The sequence below is a fragment of the Oncorhynchus mykiss genome, chromosome 15 (assembly GCF_013265735.2).
Source record: "Oncorhynchus mykiss isolate Arlee chromosome 15, USDA_OmykA_1.1, whole genome shotgun sequence".
Classification (NCBI taxonomy): Eukaryota; Metazoa; Chordata; class Actinopteri; order Salmoniformes; family Salmonidae; genus Oncorhynchus; species Oncorhynchus mykiss.
The window spans coordinates 65,259,958-65,277,149 of record NC_048579.1 but is presented as its reverse complement, the minus strand read 5'-3'; the positions used below and the strand labels follow the sequence as shown (position 1 = coordinate 65,277,149).

General features: G+C 44.5%; 1 protein-coding gene across 5 annotated transcripts in view; it reads left to right on the top strand.

Annotated features, from left to right (window-relative positions):
• Positions 1-8,160, top strand: part of LOC110517393 (mRNA-decapping enzyme 1B) — a 34,145-nt gene extending 25,985 nt beyond the window's left edge. For 3 of the 5 annotated variants that reach the window (XM_036944967.1, XM_036944964.1, XM_036944963.1), the window contains exons 6-9: positions 2,889-3,020; positions 3,282-4,340; positions 4,478-4,705; positions 6,680-8,160. In XM_036944967.1, the coding sequence (XP_036800862.1) occupies positions 2,889-3,020; positions 3,282-4,340; positions 4,478-4,705; positions 6,680-6,760 (1,500 nt within the window). In that variant the 3' untranslated portion in view covers positions 6,761-8,160. Of the gene's footprint in view, positions 1-2,888; positions 3,021-3,281; positions 4,341-4,477; positions 4,706-4,809; positions 5,111-5,985; positions 6,044-6,679 lie in introns of those variants that run through there. The other 2 variants (XM_036944965.1, XM_036944966.1) reach the window with 2 other exon arrangements.
• The last annotated feature ends 9,032 nt before the right edge of the window (positions 8,161-17,192 follow it).

Genomic DNA, 17,192 nt, shown 5'->3' with positions numbered 1-17,192 from the left:
TCCCCACTGTATGTGTTAACCACTATGACAGGCTAGGTCCCCACTGTATGTGTTAACCACTATGACAGGGTAGGTCCCCACTGTATGTGTTAACCACTATGACAGGGTAGGTCCCCACTGTATGTGTTAACCACTATGACAGGGTAGGTCCCCCACTGTATGTGTTAACCACTATGACAGGGTAGGTCCCCACTGTATGTGTTAACCACTATGACAGGGTAGGTCCCCACTGTATGTGTTAACCACTATGACAGGGTAGGTCCCCACTGTATGTGTTAACCACTATGACAGGGTAGGTCCCCACTGTATGTGTTTACCACTATGACAGGGTAGGTCCCCACTGTATGTGTTAACCACTATGACAGGGTAGGTCCCCACTATGACAGGGTAGGTCCCCACTGTATGTGTTAACCACTATGACAGGGTAGGTCCCCCACTGTATGTGTTTACCACTATGGCAGGGTAGGTCCCCACTGTATGTGTTAACCACTATGACAGGGTAGGTCCCCACTGTATGTGTTTACCACTATGACAGGGTAGGTCCCCACTGTATGTGTTTACCACTATGACAGGGTAGGTCCCCACTGTATGTGTTTACCACTATGACAGGGTAGGTCCCCACTGTATGTGTTAACCACTATGACAGGGTAGGTCCCCACTGTATGTGTTAACCACTATGACAGGGTAGGTCCCCACTATGACAGGGTAGGTCCCCACTGTATGTGTTTACCACTATGACAGGGTAGGTCCCCACTGTATGTGTTAACCGCTATGACAGGGTAGGTCCCCACTGTATGTGTTAACCACTATGACAGGCTAGGTCCCCACTGTAAGCCTAATATTAAAGTAGTCTCGAGGTATTGCTCGCCAGAGGTAGAGTACCTCATGATAAGCTGTAGACCACACTGTCTACCAAGAGCGTTCTCATCGCCGTCTACAAACCGTTGCTGGTGCGAAGACCGCACTCCGTAGCCAATGTGAGCAAGACCTTTAAACAGTCCGCGGGGCCAGACGGGTTACCAGGACGTGGACTCGGCGTGTCTTCACTTTCAAACAGACCACCATAGTTCCTGTGCCCAAGAAAGCGAAGGTAACCTGCCTAAATGATTACCGCCCCGTAGCACTCATGTCGGTAGGCATGAAGTGCTTTGAAAGGCTGGTCATGGCTCACATCAACACCATCATCCCAGAAACCCTAGACCCACTCCACACTGTTCTTTCCCACCTGGACAAAAGGAACCCCTATGTGGGAATGCTGTTCATTGACTACAGCTCAGCGTTCAACACCATGGTCCCCTCGCAGCTCATCACTAAGTGAAAGGACCCTGGGACTAAACACCTCCCTCTGCAACTGGATCCTGGACTTCCTGACGGTCCGCCCCCCAGGTGGTGAGGGTAGGCAACAACACATCTGCCTACGCTGATCCTCAACACGGGGCCCCTCAGAGGAGCGTGCTCAGTCCCCTCCTGTACTCCCTGTTCACCTACGACTGCGTGGCCAAACACGACTCCAACACCATCAACGCTGACGACCCAACGGTGGTAGGCCTGATCGCCGACAACGATGAGACGGCCTATAGGGAGGAGGTCAGAGACCTGGCAGTGTGCTGCCACGACAACAACCTCTCCATCAATGTGAGCAAGACAAAGGAGATGATTGTGGACTACAGGAAAAGGAAGACCGGATCCCCCCCCCCCCCCCCCCCCCCCCCCTTTCTGTTTTTACACTGCTGCTACTTGCTGTTTATGGTCTAGTCACTTTACTCCTACCTACATGTGCATATTACCGACTAACCTCTACCACCACACACATTTTACTCTGTACCGAGCCGACAAGGTAAATATCTGTCCTTCTGCCCCTGAACAAGGCAGTTAACCCACTGTTCCCCTGAACAAGGCAGTTAACCCACTGTTCCCCTGAACAAGGCAGTTAACCCACTGTTCCCCTGAACAAGGCAGTTAACCCACTGTTCCCCTGAACCAGGCAGTTAACCCACTGTTCCCCTGAACCAGGCAGTTAACCCACTGTTCCCCTGAACCAGGCAGTTAACCCACTGTTCCCCTGAACCAGGCAGTTAACCCACTGTTCCCCTGAACCAGGCAGTTAACCCACTGTTCCCCTGAACCAGGCAGTTAACCTACTGTTCCCCTGAACCAGGCAGTTAACCCACTGTTCCCCTGAACAAGGCAGTTCACCCACTGTTCCCCTGAACCAGGAAGTTAACCCACTGTTCCCCTGAACCAGGAAGTTAACCCACTGTTCCCCTCAACAAGGCAGTTAACCCACTGTTCCCCTCAACAAGGCAGTTAACCCACTGTTCCCCTCAACAAGGCAGTTAACCCACTGTTCCCCTCAACAAGGCAGTTAACCCACTGTTCCCTGGCGTCCATTAAGGCAGCCCCCCCCCCCCCCCCCAGCACCTCTCTGATTCAGAGGGGTGGGGTTAAATGAGGAAGACTCATTTCAGTTGACTGCATTCAGTTGTACAACTGACTAGGTCTCCCCCTTTACCGGTACCCCCTGTATATAGCCTAATTTTTTTGTTACTTAAATTGTTTTTTTTACTTAAGTTTGTTTAGTAAATATTTTCTTAACCAACAATGCAGTTAAGAAAATGAAGGGCTTGTAAAAGTTAGTGTTTTAACAGTAAGGTCTACCCCACATGTTACCACTATGACAAGGTACTAACACACCACTACCACCAGGGGGCACTGAAGCATATAACAAGCCTACAGCCTTGTGACTAATGTATTTCTGAGGAAATAAGATGTCTGCAACTGTATTATAATGTACTATACTAATGTATTCCTGAACGCGCCATGTATGAAAATGGGTTAAATGAACGGACATCAACATCCTGTTATTGTCTCTCTCTCTCTCCTCTCAGGGTGGTCAACCAGAGCCTAAAGAGATAGGAGGGTGTAGTGTCCTTAATGCCAACCCCAGCCTGATCAAACCTATCCCTGTCAAACCTATGGAGAGATATCCCCAGCCTGGGCTACAGGAGAGGCCTGTTCAGGTACACAGAGCCTTTCACCTTATTCAACCTTATTCAACACCAATGGAAATAAGTCGATTTTAAATGTGGTTTATCCACCCTGTGAATTAGTTGTTGTTGTTGTTTTCATGGTCAAATTGCTGATGTCTAACACAGTGTTGACCTGGTTTCACAGTTAGGCTCTACTGTTTGTTTCTACTGTTTGTTTTCCTTATGTTCTCTCCTTTCTGTCTCACACCACCGATCTCTCCCCCTCTCTCTCTCACCCTTTTCCTCTCCTAGGATAGTCGAGGAGAGCCCAGGCCTCTCTCTCTGGCCACTCTGTTTGGTGTCCAACAGGCCAGAGCAGAGCTGGTCTCTCCCATGGCTGGGTCAGGAGGTCCAGGGCCCCAGGGGGAGCCTGGAGGTGTCCGCCCGGCGGTGGCCCGCTCCTTGTCCTACGACGACCCAGTCCAGGCCCAGCTCCGTCTCCAGGCCCAGGAAGGGGGTCTGATCTCAGGTAGCAGCCCCCCGCAGCACTGCCCTGCCTTCCAGAAGCTCATGAAGGATGCCGCCTCCTCCGCCTCCTCCTCCCAGCCTCAGAAGCAGCTCCAGAGAGGAGGTCCTATGGAGCAGCTCCAACTCGTCTCCGAGTCACCCGAGAACAGACTGCGTGAGAACGGAGCCCCCTCTGTCCTCCACCATCAGACCCAGGCCAGACAAGACCCCATCCAGAGACTGTTCCAGAACCAGCCCACTTCCACCACCCCTTCAATGACCACCTCCGCTCCCTGTCGTCCTCGTCCTCCTCCTCTCATCCCTGGTCTCCAGTCTGCCCATCCTCAGCCTCTCCTGGTGGATGCTTTGGGCTTCCCTGGTTCTCAACACCATCACCTCCCTCCTCACCAGGCCCAGCCGTTGTACTTCAGCCCCACCAAGCCCCCCCAGATGCTGGTCCCCATGTTGCCCTCACATCCCTCCCAGTCTCAACCTCCCCACCAACCCCAGCCTGGTCATCCTCAGTCACAGCCCTGTCACCCTTTCCACCCCTTCCAGCACCCCCAGCCCTTATACCTCCAACCCCTGCCAGGTCACCCCCAGCAGGGGCAGCTAACTGGTGTCGTCTCCCCCCATGAGCTGCTCCAGAGGCTGCAGCTGGTTCAACAGGAGCAGAGTCTGGTCCCGGAGCCCACTAGGCCTTCCTCTAACCTGGCTCCTCGCTTCCACGAGCCAGCCCCTCTAGCCCCCTCAGCCCCCCCAGCCATGGGGCAGCACGGCCAGCAGTCGGCTCATTCTACAGCCAGGTCTCTGGACAGTTTGGCTGACAAGAACTCTGCAGGCACCGCTGCTCAGAAGTTCCAGGTAAAAGGATATATATATATATATATATATCTGACTCAAAGGACTGTAACAAAGTGCTGGAGTGGTTTTGCACAGGGAGGGATCTGTGTTTGTGGAAGTAAGGTCTCTGTCTCTAACCATCTCCTCTCTGTCTCCAGGTGATCTCCCCCCAGCGTATCCCAGCCACGGTGGCACCTACCCTGCTCCTGTCCCCCAGTGTCTTCTCCCAGGCCAAGCGCCCCCAGGCCAAAGCCTCTGGGGACACCCACTGCCCCCCTGGCTCTCATCCTCCCTCAGCCCTCCTGGCCCCACAGGCCCCGGACGACCCCCAACCCAGGGGCCTCTCTAAAAGCCAGCTCCAGGCCACCCTGCTGCACCTCATACAGGTAGGAGAGAGGAGGAGCCAGGCTGTTTTTACAGGAACAAAGTCACACGGAACAAAAATACAATAGCATCGCGCAACAATTTCAATGCTTGTACGTGTTCACAGTTCATATAAGGCAGTGGTCACCAAGCGGTCGATCCAGATCAACTGGTTGGTCTGCAAGGCATTACTAGTCGCGTCATTCCTGACCTTTCTGGAGGAAAGACAACGATGAAGGCTTGCACTTATTGAATTTTTTAATTTTTGTTGCCCTGTTGGCGGTGGGTGCACTTGATTCAGAAGCCCTGTTGGCGGTGGGTGCACTTGATTCAGAAGCCATGTTGGCGGTGGGTGCACTTGATTCAGAAGCCCTGTTGGCGGTGGGTGCACTTGATTCAGAAGCCATGTTGGCGGTGGGTGCACTAGTTTCAGAAGCCATGTTGGCGGTGGGTGCACTTGATTCAGAAGCCATGTTGGCGGTGGGTGCACTTGATTCTGAAGCCATGTTGGCGGTGGGTGCACTTGATTCTGAAGCCCTGTTGGCGGTGGGTGCACTAGTTTCAGAAGCCATGTTGGCGGTGGGTGCACTTGATTCAGAAGCCATGTTGGTGGTGGGTGCACTTGATTCAGAAGCCCTGTTGGCGGTGGGTGCACTAGTTTCAGAAGCCATGTTGGCGGTGGGTGCACTTGATTCAGAAGCCCTGTTGGCGGTGGGTGCACTTGGTTCAGAAGCCATGTTGGCGGTGGGTGCACTTGATTCAGAAGCCATGTTGGCGGTGGGTGCACTTGATTCTGAAGCCCTGTTGGCGGTGGGTGCACTTGATTCTGAAGCCCTGTTGGCGGTGGGTGCACTTGATTCTGAAGCCCTGTTGGCGGTGGGTGCACTTGATTCTGAAGCCATGTTGGTGGTGGGTGCACTTGATTCAGAAGCCCTGTTGGCGGTGGGTGCACTTGATTCAGAAGCCATGTTGTCGGTGGGTGCACTTGATTCAGAAGCCATGTTGGCGGTGGGTGCACTTGATTCTGAAGCCCTGTTGGCGGTGGGTGCACTTGATTCTGAAGCCATGTTGGTGGTGGGTGCACTTGATTCAGAAGCCCTGTTGGCGGTGGGTGCACTTGATTCAGAAGCCATGTTGTCGGTGGGTGCACTTGTAAAGAAATCTGTGCACAACATTTTTTAGAAATAAGCTTTTTTTTCCCGTTTGGAACATTTCTGGGATCTTTTATTTCAGCTCATGAAACATGGGACCAAGACTTTCCGTGTTGCGTTTCTATTTCTCTTCAATGTATTTACATAACAAGACTAGCAATTCTGCAGGCGTCAAACTCTCCCCTCCTTGAAGAAGCAGCTGGTCTCACACAGCCAAACGGTTTGTCCTGGTTCCTGCCTTTATGTTTATATTCACTGTCTTTCTGCTCAGGACACCATCAGAGACACAATGTTTATGTTCAGTCTTGCCAAAGGACCTTGAGGTTATTCATCGAAGTGCAGACAGACACTGTCCTGCTAAAGAGAGCTGTTTCAGACCAGCGCAGAGTGCAGAAACACTGTCCTGCTAAAGAGAGCTGTTTCAGACCAGTGCAGACAGACACTGTCCTGCTAAAGAGAGCTGTTTCAGACCAGCGCAGACAGACACTGTCCTGCTAAAGAGAGCTGTTTCAGACCAGTGCAGACAGACAGAAAATGTCCTGCTAAAGAGAGCTGTTTCAGACCAGCACAGACAGACACTGTCCTGCTAAAGAGAGCTGTTTCAGACCAGCGCAGACAGACACATACTCAACCTGTCCAAATACTGTTTTGTTTGTATTCCACACTCCTGATCAGAGTACTCTCTCTCTCTCCTCTCTACTTCGCTCCCTTCCTCTCCATCTCTCTCCTCTACTCCTCTCCCTTCCTCTCTCTAGGTCTCTCTCCGTCTCTAACTCTCTTCTCTCTTCTTTCTCTCATTTGCTCTTATCTCTCTTTCTCTCTAATTGGCTCTTCTCTCTCTTTCAGAACGACAGTTCCTTCCTGGATACCATCTATGAGTCCTACGCCCAACGCTTCTCCACGGAAGCCACCACGAACAAGTTCTGAGGCCAGGGTCCTGTTGAATGAGGCACCCAATAGAAACATGTTTCAGGGTCCTGTTGAATGAGGCACCCAATAGAAACATGTTTCAGGGTCCTGTTGAATGAGGCACCCAATAGAAACATGTTTCAGGGCCCTGTTGAATGAGGCACCCAATAGAAACATGTTTCGGGGTCCTGTTGAATGAGGCACCCAATAGAAACATGTTTCAGGGCCCTGTTGAATGAGGCACCCAATAGAAACATGTTTCAGGGTCCTGTTGAATGAGGCACCCAATAGAAACATGTTTCAAAACGCTTTGCAACAGGAAGTTGAAAATAATCATTTCTTCTGGGACAAGTCCAGGGAGACCCTCTCCCTGTTTTGTCTGTTTTCTTCCATCAGGTGCCTAATGAGTGAGTCCCGGGGGTCATGCCCAAACCGGCACAATCATTTTATAATCTATATAATCTATTTGCTGATCTAGCTAAATTCGTCTTCCTAATGTGAGCGCTGTGGATGTAACCTGTGGATTCAGATTACAACGACATTTGATTTTTTGCCATTTTTAAGATGTTTTTATCGTAAAAATAAAAATAATTGAAATGTTGAATGGGATATTGTAGTAAAAGCTATCAAACAGTTATATATGTTTTGGACTGACTGAACTTGGTTTAAACGATACCTCTCTTAACTAAAATGGTTCTCCAGGCATTTGACAATGTTTAATTCACTTGGAAGTTGGATGAGTTTATTTTAACACTTTTTATTAAGTGGGAAGTCCTGTTTTTTAAAATAGACAATATTTAAAATCCTTAAGCTTGAGCTGAGCTGAGCTACCTCACAGAAGTGAGTCTCTGTTGAGGTAAACGTTCACCCGGAGAAGGAATCACACCTTAATGTGGAACCTGGCATTTATTTTCATCATGCCATTGTCTTGATTTCAAGATGTCTGAAACTCAAAATGTACAACGACACGGTTCTTTCAGAATCTTCTGTGCTCACACGTGCCAGACTAGTTTGGTAGACGGTTTATATGTATCAAGCAAAGTGTTTAAGAAACTATTTTATGTTATGAGAGAGAGAGAGAGAGATAATAGAATAGTTTGTCTATTTTTCTATGCCGTTGTCATACAAGGAAATTTTAAAAACACATTTTAAAAACACAATGTTGCAATGACCTGTACCACTGAAACAGGAAGTGTTTTAATTTACACAATCTGGCATGTATCAATTATTTTTAAATCCGTGGAAATCTGGAGTCCCATCATTGTTGTTCTTTTGGTTTTGAAAACCTCTATTCTTTTTTCTAATAGTCAAACATTCTGAGTGACCGGACAGCCCACTTCATAACTTGTTTCTTGTGTAATGATTGAACCGTCTCTGGACCACAACTGAATTGGAAATAAATGAATGTCTTCTTCAAACATGTGTCTCTGGGTGAAGTTTCCTCTAAGAACAGATCTAGAATCAGCTTCCCCTTCCCCAATATTAACCTTAACCATTAGTGTGGGAAATGCTAAAACTGACCCAAGATCAGCATCTCCGGGCAGCTTCGCTCTACTTATTTCACTATTTTAAGAGAAAATGGCCGCCTCCAAAAATTCACTCTGTTCCCTATATAGTGACACCTTTTGACCAGAGCCCTACTGCACTATAGAGGGAGTAGAGTGCCATTTGGGACCTCTTTACAGAGTTGTACTTCTACCCAGTCAGTCTGTCCTTGGGATGTGGACAAAGTGACTTAGGAATTTTACAGTTTGGAAATGTGTTTTCCACTGTCATCTACAGGAGCGGTCAGGGACTAGTTTACTTTGTGGAGGGAGGGGGGGATCCACTTCTCAAGTGCTTTGTGGAGGGAGGGGGGGGGGATCCACTTCTCAAGTGCTTTGTGGAGGGAGGGGGGGATCCACTTCTCTAGTGCTTTGTGGAGGGAGGGGGGGGGGGATCCACTTCTCTAGTGCTTTGTGGAGGGAGGGGGGATCCACTTCTCAAGTGCTTTGTAGAGGGAGGGGGGGGGATCCACTTCTCAAGTGCTTTGTGGAGGGAGGGGGGGATCCACTTCTCAAGTGCTTTGTGGAGGGAGGGGGGATCCACTTCTCAAGTGCTTTGTGGAGGGAGGGGGGGGGATCCACTTCTCTAGTGCTTTGTGGAGGGTTGGGGGGGATCCACTTCTCAATGGCTTTCCTTTCTATGTTTACAAGTGAGATCATGCAGATATTGATTTGATTTTAAAACACTGTTTTCAAGACATCTTATTCACAATAAGTCTGTCTTTCTCACACCCCAGCCAATATTGATAGGCCAGGACTAATTAGCCCCCAACCTGTACTGTACACTGCAGTCATTTTCCAATAGACCGATCCATTTCCATATGTCAAACCCACTCATGCACACAAAGTACAACCCGATAATTAGACCTGTACCCTGGTCCCTTGCTAGTCAGGGTGGTAAGAGGGAGGGTATTATATTGATTGTGCATTTGGGCATTTAGTTATGCTACAAAAAGTATTGATTGTAACTACAGTACCAGTTAGTAGTTTGGACACCTACTCATTCAAGGGTTTTTCTTTACTTGTACTATTTTCTACATTATATAATAATAGTGAAGACATCAACACTATGAAATAACACATATGGAATCATGTAGTAACCAAAAAAGTGTTAAACAAATCAAAATATATTTTATATTTGCGATTCTTTAAAGTAGCCAGCCTTTGCCTTGATGACAACTTTGTACACTCTTGGCATTCTTGAAAATCCATTGAATGAGTAGCTGTGTCCAAACTTTTGACTGGTACAATATGTTTTAATGATTGATTTAAGTTTAAAATCTCTTTTGATATTTATCATCATGTTACATGATTGTACGCTGAAAACATTTCTGTAAGGAGCTCGTTGTGTAAAATGACAAGGTGATCTGTCCTTCCTTCGCTGTTACCAAAGTAAAACCTGTTAGATTGTGTGTTTCTCCTGACTCCTGATTCTACGGCTCTCTGAAATGTCTGAAAAATGTCTCCTCTCCTCCTCCTCCATGGTACTGATGTGGAAACTTCCCAGGTGAAATCCAGCGCTCATGAGATTTCACCATACTGTTTTCAAAGCGTGGCAGATAAATGGAGGAGAGGACAGACTTCCAGGACGTTGAGAGAGAGCTCCAAATCTAAATAAATGGGAAGACACTCTGAGGGGGAAATCGAGGACGCTATTCAGTTACTCCCAATCAGACAGGAAGCTTATCAGGAAGAAAACCGAAGTGGTGATTGACAGATTGAATCGGTCTGGAGGAAATGGAATGGCCCCGGAGGGACATTAGAAACCAACAATAATGAACTGTCAATCAACATGTAGGTTGTTCTCGGTCTCTCTATCTCCAGCTCTCTTTCCCTGTCTTCATTCATAAAGGCTGTATTGGCATGTAGAGTGTTACATCTCTCTCTCTCTGTCCCTTTTTCTTCCTTTTTAGTGTCTGTCTGTCTAGTGTCTGTCTGTCTAGGGCCTGTCTGTCTAGGGCCCTCAAACTCAACCCTGGACCTGTAAGTCAGTACCACCATGTTGTCATTGTACCCCTCTAATCAGGGACTCATTTAAACCTGGGATCTCAGGTGTGTGCAATTTTAATGATCAGGTAGAACAGAAAGGCAGCAGGCTCTGGACCTCGTAGGGTCAGAGTTGAGGACCCCTGGACTAGTACTTGGCCCATGAGTTGAACCAGGCCAGTGTGAACTACAGCCAGTCAGTGGGTGGACAGACAGACATGTTAAGAAACCAGGCTTGTCCAACTCTGATCCGTCATGTTGTTTCATCAGCTAATAATAGAGGCACTTTAAATGTGTGATGAAAGGAGGTGTCCTCATCACAGCATTAGTGCAGATAGACTGATGAAGGAACTCTGAACAGGCCTGCCTAGAGGATGGGATTGTCTGTGTACCGAATGGCACCATATTCCCTATATAGTGCACTACTTTTGACCAGGGCCGATGGGGCTCTCTCCTCTATTCGTCCTTCGTTTTTCTCAGTACCCCAGTACTCTCTCTCTCTCCCGTTGCTCCTTCCTTTCCCTCTCTCTCTTTCCTTCACTCCCTCCTTACTTTTCCTCAGTATCCTTCCCCTAATGTCTTTGCTGCATAAGCCCCTCCTCTCCCTAGGGACTGGTCCACGGGGGTTCCCCTCCAATAGGTTCAGCTGATAGGGTCAAAATTAAGGGCTGACACCTACTACTGGCCTACGGGCTAATCAGTGGGTGATGGAACAGGGGGAGGGGTAGAGGAGGAGGGAACAGGGACTAGTAGACACACTAAGGGTGCATCCCAAAAATGTTGTTCACTTGCTCACTTTCCCTCTGGATTTGAATAGACATGAGTGGTATATTGAAAGTCCCTCCAACCCATGTCTACACCAATCCAATGCTGTTAAATGTGTGTGTGGGGGGGGGGGGGGGAGGAGGAGAGATTATTGGGACTCACCCTTGAGGGTGGGGAGGGTGGGGTGTGTAAAGGGAGGTTCTGGTGAGGTTAGTCGAAGCAGGAAGCAACATAACATTGCTTACTGTTTCCTAGCGGGGAATGTACACACAGTCAGTCAGGACAGCGTCAACTAGTCACAACCTTCAAGCCATTTAACACTCGTTACACCAAGAGAGTCAGTTTTCAGAGATGGACTGTGATTCGATAGTTAACCTGAGGATTGACAGACAGGTGAGTGACTCGTTTTTCTCTTGCTTTCCTGGTTAGACTCTTTATCAGGACTTCAAATGAGTCGGGAAGAGAGAAGAGAGAAGTGCCACTAACCAAACGGGAAACAACATACAACAAATCAGATAGAAACAGCTGAAATGGGAACAATGACCTGTCCATTATTTTAGTCTATTCTATCTCTGTCCTAGTCGCTAGTGCTAAACCATGTTGTGTGGCAGAGACGGGTTATCAGAGGGTTATCAGAGACGGGTTACCAGAGGGTTATCAGAGGGCAGGTTATCAGAAGGCGGGTTATCAGAGGGCAGGTTATCAGAGACTGGTTATCAGAGACAGGTTACCAGAGGGCAGGTTATCAGAGACGGGTTACCAGAGGGTTATCAGAGGGCGGGTTATCAGAGGGCAGATTATCAGAGACGGGTTATCAGAGACGGGTTATCAGAGACGGGTTATCAGAGACGGGTTATCAGAGGGCAGGTTATCAGAGACAGGTTACCAGAGGGTTATCAGAGACGGGTTATCAGAGGGCTGAGACGGGTTGTCAGAGGGCTGAGACGGTTTGTCAGAGGGTTATCAGAGGGCGGGTTATCAGAGGGCAGGTTATCAGAGACGGGTTATCAGAGACGGGTTATCAGAGACGGGTTATCAGAGACGGGTTATCAGAGGGCAGGTTATCAGAGACAGGTTACCAGAGGGTTATCAGAGACGGGTTATCAGAGGGCTGAGACGGGTTACCAGAGGGCTGAGACGGGTTACCAGAGGGCTGAGACGGGTTATCAGAGGGCTGAGACGGGTTACCAGAGGGCTGAGACGGGTTACCAGAGGGCTGAGACGGGTTACCAGAGGGCTGAGACGGGTTATCAGAGGGCTGAGACGGGTTACCAGAGGGCTGAGACGGGTTATCAGGATGTGTGTGGGTGTCTCCGTCTTAACAGAAACACAACAGGTGTCCTGCCTGTCCTGAGTCATGTTGCGTGAGTGTGAGAAGGGTAAGCAGGACTAACTATGGCTGATCCACACTACAGACCACAGCAGGGAGGGGTGGGGGAGTGAGGGGGGGGGGAATCCCACAGTCCTACCCAGCAGCTGACCCCAGCCTAGTCCACTAACACTTAGTGTGTTTCATAAACAGTGATTTAACATAAGGTATGGTCATTGTGGTGTGTAGTAGTATAATACATTGTGGTGTGTAGTATTATAATACATTGTGGTGTGTAGTAGTATAATACATTGTGGTGTGTAGTAGTGTAATACATTGTGGTGTGTAGTAGTGTAATACATTGTGGTGTGTAGTAGTGTAATACATTGTGGTGTGTAGTAGTACAATACATTGTGGTGTGTAGTAGTGTAATACATTGTGGTGTGTAGTAGTGTAATACATTGTGGTGTGTAGTAGTACAATACATTGTGGTGTGTAGTAGTGTAATACATTGTGGTGTGTAGTAGTGTAATACATTGTGGTGTGTAGTAGTACAATACATTGTGGTGTGTAGTAGTACAATACATTGTGGTGTGTAGTAGTATAATACATTGTGGTGTGTAGTAGTATAATACATTGTGGTGTGTAGTATTATAATACATTGTGGTGTGTAGTAGTATAATACATTGTGGTGTGTAGTAGTGTAATACATTGTGGTGTGTAGTAGTACAATACATTGTGGTGTGTAGTAGTACAATACATTGTGGTGTGTAGTAGTGTAATACATTGTGGTGTGTAGTAGTATAATACATTGTGGTGTGTAGTAGTACAATACATTGTGGTGTGTAGTAGTATAATACATTGTGGTGTGTAGTAGTATAATACATTGTGGTGTGTAGTAGTATAATACATTGTGGTGTGTAGTAGTATAATACATTGTGGTGTGTAGTAGGATAGTACATTGTGGTGTGTAGTATTATAATACATTGTGGTGTGTAGTAGTATAATACATTGTGGTGTGTAGTAGTACAATACATTGTGGTGTGTAGTATTATAATACATTGTGGTGTGTAGTATTATAATACATTGTGGTGTGTAGTATTATAATACATTGTGGTGTGTAGTATTATAATACATTGTGGTGTGTAGTAGTACAATACATTGTGGTGTGTAGTATTATAATACATTGTGGTGTGTAGTATTATAATACATTGTGGTGTGTAGTAGTACAATACATTGTGGTGTGTAGTATTATAATACATTGTGGTGTGTAGTATTATAATACATTGTGGTGTGTAGTAGTACAATACATTGTGGTGTGTAGTATTATAATACATTGTGGTGTGTAGTATTATAATACATTGTGGTGTGTAGTATTATAATACATTGTGGTGTGTAGTAGTACAATACATTGTGGTGTGTAGTATTATAATACATTGTGGTGTGTAGTATTATAATACATTGTGGTGTGTAGTAGTACAATACATTGTGGTGTGTAGTATTATAATACATTGTGGTGTGTAGTACATTGTGGTGTGTAGTAGTATAATACATTGTGGTGTGTAGTAGTACAATACATTGTGGTGTGTAGTATTATAATACATTGTGGTGTGTAGTATTATAATACATTGTGGTGTGTAGTACATTGTGGTGTGTAGTAGTATAATACATTGTGGTGTGTAGTAGTACAATACATTGTGGTGTGTAGTATTATAATACATTGTGGTGTGTAGTAGTGTAATACATTGTGGTGTGTAGTATTATAATACATTGTGGTGTGTAGTATTATAATACATTGTGGTGTGTAGTAGTACAATACATTGTGGTGTGTAGTATTATAATACATTGTGGTGTGTAGTAGTGTAATACATTGTGGTGTGTAGTATTATAATACATTGTGGTGTGTAGTAGTGTAATACATTGTGGTGTGTAGTAGTGTAATACATTGTGGTGTGTAGTATTATAATACATTGTGGTGTGTAGTAGTGTAATACATTGTGGTGTGTAGTAGTATAATACATTGTGGTGTGTAGTAGTGTAATACATTGTGGTGTGTAGTATTATAATACATTGTGGTGTGTAGTAGTGTAATACATTGTGGTGTGTAGTAGTGTAATACATTGTGGTGTGTAGTAGTGTAATACATTGTGGTGTGTAGTAGTATAATACATTGTGGTGTGTAGTAGTGTAATACATTGTGGTGTGTAATACATTGTGGTGTGTAGTAGTATAATACATTGTGGTGTGTAGTAGTATAATACATAGTGGTGTGTAGTAGTATAATACATTGTGGTGTGTAGTAGTATAATACATTGTGGTGTGTAGTAGTGTAATACATTGTGGTGTGTAGTAGTGTAATACATTGTGGTGTGTAGTAGTGTAATACATTGTGGTGTGTAGTAGTATAATACATTGTGGTGTGTAGTAGTGTAATACATTGTGGTGTGTAATACATTGTGGTGTGTAGTAGTGTAATACATTGTGGTGTGTAGTAGTATAATACATTGTGGTGTGTAGTAGTATAATACATAGTGGTGTGTAGTAGTATAATACATTGTGGTGTGTAGTAGTATAATACATTGTGGTGTGTAGTAGGATAGTACATTGTGGTGTGTAGTATTATAATACATTGTGGTGTGTAGTAGTGTAATACATTGTGGTGTGTAGAAGTGTAATACATTGTGGTGTGTAGTACTATAATACATTGTGGTGTGTAGTATTATAATACATTGTGGTGTGTAGTATTATAATACATTGTGGTGTGTAGTTGTACAATACATTGTGGTGTGTAGTATTATAATACATTGTGGTGTGTAGTATTATAATACATTGTGGTGTGTAGTATTACAATACATTGTGGTGTGTAGTATTATAATACATTGTGGTGTGTAGTATTATAATACATTGTGGTGTGTAGTATTATAATACATTGTGGTGTGTAGTAGTACAATACATTGTGGTGTGTAGTATTATAATACATTGTGGTGTGTAGTATTATAATACATTGTGGTGTGTAGTAGTACAATACATTGTGGTGTGTAGTATTATAATACATTGTGGTGTGTAGTACATTGTGGTGTGTAGTAGTATAATACTTTGTGGTGTGTAGTAGTACAATACATTGTGGTGTGTAGTATTATAATACATTGTGGTGTGTAGTAGTATAATACATTGTGGTGTGTAGTATTATAATACATTGTGGTGTGTAGTAGTATAATACATTGTGGTGTGTAGTAGTACAATACATTGTGGTGTGTAGTATTATAATACATTGTGGTGTGTAGTAGTGTAATACATTGTGGTGTGTAGTATTATAATACATTGTGGTGTGTAGTATTATAATACATTGTGGTGTGTAGTAGTACAATACATTGTGGTGTGTAGTATTATAATACATTGTGGTGTGTAGTAGTGTAATACATTGTGGTGTGTAGTATTATAATACATTGTGGTGTGTAGTAGTGTAATACATTGTGGTGTGTAGTAGTGTAATACATTGTGGTGTGTAGTATTATAATACATTGTGGTGTGTAGTAGTGTAATACATTGTGGTGTGTAGTAGTGTAATACATTGTGGTGTGTAGTATTATAATACATTGTGGTGTGTAGTAGTGTAATACATTGTGGTGTGTAGTAGTGTAATACATTGTGGTGTGTAGTAGTGTAATACATTGTGGTGTGTAATACATTGTGGTGTGTAGTAGTATAATACATTGTGGTGTGTAGTAGTATAATACATTGTGGTGTGTAGTAGTATAATACATTGTCGTGTGTAGTAGTGTAATACATTGTGGTGTGTAGTAGTGTAATACATTGTGGTGTGTAGTAGTGTAATACATTGTGGTGTGTAATACATTGTGGTGTGTAGTAGTGTAATACATTGTGGTGTGTAGTAGTATAATACATTGTGGTGTGTAGTAGTATAATACATAGTGGTGTGTAGTAGTATAATACATTGTGGTGTGTAGTAGTATAATACATTGTGGTGTGTAGTAGGATAGTACATTGTGGTGTGTAGTATTATAATACATTGTGGTGTGTAGTAGTGTAATACATTGTGGTGTGTAGAAGTGTAATACATTGTGGTGTGTAGTACTATAATACATTGTGGTGTGTAGTATTATAATACATTGTGGTGTGTAGTAGTGTAATACATTGTGGTGTGTAGTAGTGTAGTACATTGTGGTGTGTAGTAGTGTAATACATTGTGGTGTGTAGTGTTATAATACATTGTGGTGTGTAGTACATTGTGGTGTGTAGTATTATAATACATTGTGGTGTGTAGTATTATAATACATTGTGGTGTGTAGTATTATAATACATTGTGGTGTGTAGTAGTATAATACATTGTGGTGTGTAGTAGTGTAGTACATTGTGGTGTGTAGTATTATAATACATTGTGGTGTGTAGTACTATAATACATTGTGGTGTGTAGTATTATAATACATTGTGGTGTGTAGTAGAGTAATACATTGTGGTGTGTAGTAGTACAATACATTGTGGTGTGTAGTATTATAATACATTGTGGTGTGTAGTATTATAATACATTGTGGTGTGTAGTAGTACAATACATTGTGGTGTGTAGTATTATAATACATTGTGGTGTGTAGTATTATAATACATTGTGGTGTGTAGTAGTACAATACATTGTGGTGTGTAGTATTATAATACATTGTGGTGTGTAGTACATTGTGGTGTGTAGTAGTACAATACATTGTGGTGTGTAGTATTATAATACATTGTGGTGTGTAGTACATTGTGGTGTGTAGTAGTATAATACATTGTGGTGTGTAGTAGTACAATACATTGTGGTGTGTAGTATTATAATACATTGTGGTGTGTAGTA